Here is a 3,910-nt window from a genome sequence, read left to right on the forward strand (position 1 = left end):
AAAAAAAAAAAAAAAAAATTGTGGAAGGGACCAATTAAAAGTTTAGTGAGTAGAAAAATTTTACATGCTAAAGTTTTGCTACTAAGTGTTGTCAAGGAGACTGAAGTGTAGTAGAAAGAATATGGAGTCAGACATATTTGTGTTAAAATCCCAGCCCTGTCAGTTATAGTTATGTGTACTTGGGCAAGTTACTTAAACGGCATTCCTCCTCAGTTTCCCATGTGTAAAACGAAGTTTTGTAAGGATTAAGACAAATTAAAACCTAGTTCAGTGCCTGGCACACAGCAGGCACTAGATGAACAGTCCCTGTTGTTACTAGAATACCTGGAGTAGGGCCAGGCATGGTGGCTCATGCCTGTAATCCCAGCCCTTTGGGAGGCCGAAGCAGGAGGATCACTTGAGGTCAGGAATTCAAGACCAGCCTGGCCAACATGGCAAAACCCCGTCTCTACTAAAAATACAAAAATTAGCCAGGCATGGTGCATGTGCCTGTAATACCAGCTATTCGGGAGGCTGAGGCAGAATTGCTTGAACCCAGGAGGTGGAGGTTGCAGTGAGCCGAGATCGCACCACTGCACTGCAGCCTGGGCAACAGAACAAGACTCCATCTCTAAAAAAACAAAAGAATACCTGGAGTAAAGAGCGATTTCATTCAGAATCCCTAAGACTCTTGGCTAATGCATCGAATGTCTCCAAAACCCCACAGCAGACAGCCCTTATGCTGTACTAGTTATGCCCAAGCTCCCTCAGGTAACTAAGTTCTCCAGCACTGACAATTTCCCGCTTTTATCATATTCTAAAGGACCTAAATTCCATTCTCCCCCAAAGACATGATTTCAAATAGTTCTTATATAGACAAGTGTTTCTCATGTTTTGCTATTCACTTTTCTTTCTTCAGTTTGGACTTTGCCAAGCTTGGAATCTGGAAATCATCATTTCTCAGTAAGATTTCAAAGCCCGAGTAGGAAACCACAATTTCTCATTCAATTCACTCCTTCAACAATGAAAGCATATACACTCTTTTAGTTCTTCAATGCTGTTTGAGCAGGATGCTGTCCACAGAGAATATTCTGGCCTTTTAGTCTGAGAAGAAAACATATGGAAAACTGGAAAATGATTCTCAAACTGTTTTGCCTATAACCACTTCAAGTGGGCAAAAGATCCTGTAAACCAAATACTCTCTCTGGACATTCCATCCTTGCATTATGGGTTAAGCACTAGAGTAAAGTCCTCTGTCATGCATGCTGGAAGAAGCCACTCCTGGGCAGTTCTGAAATGTCATGTATTAAAGTAACTACAGACCAGGGTCAGAATCCAGAAGGGTAATCTAGGACAGAAAGGGCAAAAAGCCATTCATATAATGGCTTTTTGAGAGTCAATAAATACTGAAAGAGAGTCAATAAATACTGAAATAAACATTCTGGATACTTCAAATCTAAAGGATCAGCATAGAATGAAAGCAGTGACTGACAAGGCACCAATCCCAGGGCAAGGCCAGGTTTCAAGGCGAGACAGAATGTAGTACCTGCGAAAACTTAAGCATAAAACATTTATCTCCTTCAGATGCTGATCCGACACAAGTTAGGAAAGCGCTCGGTCTCAAGGAGACTCCCTTTCTTATTTCTGCTCCCACAAGCCCGCTGTCTGCCTTTTCTGGAATCTACCTTCCCTTTAATTCAAGGCTTTGCTTAACTCCATTATCCCAGGAAGACCTCATTAGAAAGCAGCCGTCCTTCCTGCCCTCCCTCTTCAGACTTCCCGCAACCTAGTTTAGTTATGGAGCTCAGCGATATATCGCCTTGGCTTTCCATCCCCCAGCCCTCTTCCATCCTCCCTCCCTTCCTACTGTCGCTACAGCAGTGATTCCTATCTCCTTGAATTCCTCACTCTAATCTTTTTCCATCCACCCCACCCTATCCAGCCATGCTTCACTTCCTCATGGGTAGTTTTCCTGCATCCCCGTCCGATGTCTCCCTCAGGAGTTTTCTGCATCCTCCGGTCACAACTGAATCGGCAGACCTCTCTCCAAGCCTATTATGCCCCTAACCCCCAAATGACCCCTAAGGCGTCTTCCCCGCCGTTAGTTGTCCCCGCGGTAGCCTCCCTCCCCCCTCCCGCCCGCGCCGCCCGGTCCTCCCTCAGCTGTCTCCCTCACCCCGTGACTCACCCGCATGCGAACCTCATAGGTGGTGAAGCGCGCGCGTCCCACGCCCACCGTCTGAGGATTAAAGATGTCGATCTCCAGGAAGTTACTTGGCGGCCCGTAAGCGTCGGTCAGGTCCTGCGGCTTCGAGTTAAGGCGCCGGGTGTCAGCTACTGCCGTGTCCGACATCTTTCCGAAGGAGAGCCTGGGACCGGGGAAGGGGGGTGGGGGACAGAGGCCTGGGCAGGAGCGCGCACGGCCCCTCCCGCTTGCAAAATAACCAGCCAACCCACAGGCGGCGGCGGCGCGCACGCGCGCCCACGCACGCGCGCACGCGCACGCGCACGCCGCTCGGGCCCGGGCCCTGCGCCCTGAATAGCGGCCGTGCTGCCTGCTGCGCGCCCTGTAGAGTGGAGGCCATATTCAGGCTTCCGGGTGATGTTTGTGGCCACCCAGGAACCTGCATCCCCGATACGCAGTACCCAATACCCTGCTTAGCACCACTGGCTGGCTCCGCCAATCGCGGCTCCTCAACCCAAGAAATTGTCTCATACCGTGTATCAATCAACAGTGGGTACTGCCCCGCGAGCCAGGCTCCTACAGTGATAGGTCGAAGCCCTGTGACCTGAATAAGTCCTGGTTTTCCGCGAAAATAGAAGGGTGGTCTATGGAGGGTGGGGTTCCAATAATAGTACTGAGAACCTATAACGTAGCCGTCCCATCTGTGCCACTGATGCTTTCAGTTCATGCCACACACAATGGCGCACTCAGCACTACGTATGGTGCCAGGAAAGCAGCAAGCAACTAGAATGGGGTAAAGAAAGACATTTCTCTCTCACTTTTCAGGAAAATTGGGCATCTCTTACTCCTTGTTGCCACACTCCAGGTGTACTCAATCTTATATTTCTCAGCAAATTGAGGGTACTTACTTCATACCTTCTATTTCTACTCCGCAGAACTCCATACTTGGCACTGCTCTGAGGTTGCCTGCAACCCATAACGGAGATAGAATAAATGTTTACATGAGAATATCTATAGAAATACTAATATTTATATGACTAATTTACATATGCTCTACATTAAAGGGTAGACAGGGTGATGATTTCAGGTCATCCTTTCTCCACCTTTCCCTTGCCCTCCTCTGCTCAAAAAATATTTCCCGTATCACTGATGCCAGAAATTCTTTCAACAGAGTATGAGGCCCTACAGTTTCACAATTGCTATTTAATTCAATTTAACCAATATCCACTAAGCAACTACTTACATGCCAAGCACCATGCTAAACACTAAAGTCTTGGAGTTAAATAAGAGAGTCCCTGCCCTCAAGGAGTTAACATTCTAGCAAGGGAGACAAGTAAACAAAACTAATATAATGTGACAAATACAAAATAAGTAAATGTTCAAAGCAGCACATAGGAAATGTATAATTGGAAAAATTAGGGGAGGCTCCCCTGGAGGAGGAAACATATGAGTTTAACAGACATGAAAAGACATAAAGGACAAATAGGAGTGGAAATAGGGAAAGGTAATTTCTGGAATAAGAAACAGCATATGCAGGCCAGGCGCGGTGGCTCACACCTGTAATCCCAGCACTTTGGGAGGCCGAGGCAGGCAGATCACTTGAGGTCAAGAGTTCGAGACCAGCCTGGCCAACATGGTGAAACCCCGTCTCTACTAAAAATACAAAAATTAGCCGGGCGGGGTGGCACACGCCTGTAATCCCAGCTACTCGGGAGGCTGAGGCAGGAGAGTGGCGTGAAGCCGGGA

At 47.6% G+C, this 3,910-nt stretch overlaps 1 protein-coding gene across 7 annotated transcripts in view; it reads right to left on the reverse strand.

The window, feature by feature from the left end:
• Positions 1 to 3,910, reverse strand: part of SNX12 (sorting nexin 12) — a 17,238-nt gene that overhangs the window by 10,129 nt on the left and 3,199 nt on the right. For 2 of the 7 annotated variants that reach the window (XM_011992034.1, XM_011992035.1), the window contains exon 1: positions 2,168 to 2,579. In XM_011992034.1, coding sequence (XP_011847424.1) covers positions 2,168 to 2,332 — 165 coding nt within the window. In that variant the 5' untranslated portion in view covers positions 2,333 to 2,579. Of the gene's footprint in view, positions 1 to 2,167; positions 2,580 to 3,910 lie in introns of those variants that run through there. The other 5 variants (XM_011992040.1, XM_011992037.1, XM_011992036.1 and 2 more) reach the window with 4 other exon arrangements.

The sequence above is a fragment of the Mandrillus leucophaeus genome, unplaced genomic scaffold (genome assembly GCF_000951045.1).
Source record: "Mandrillus leucophaeus isolate KB7577 unplaced genomic scaffold, Mleu.le_1.0 Scaffold401, whole genome shotgun sequence".
NCBI classification, from domain to species: Eukaryota; Metazoa; Chordata; class Mammalia; order Primates; family Cercopithecidae; genus Mandrillus; species Mandrillus leucophaeus.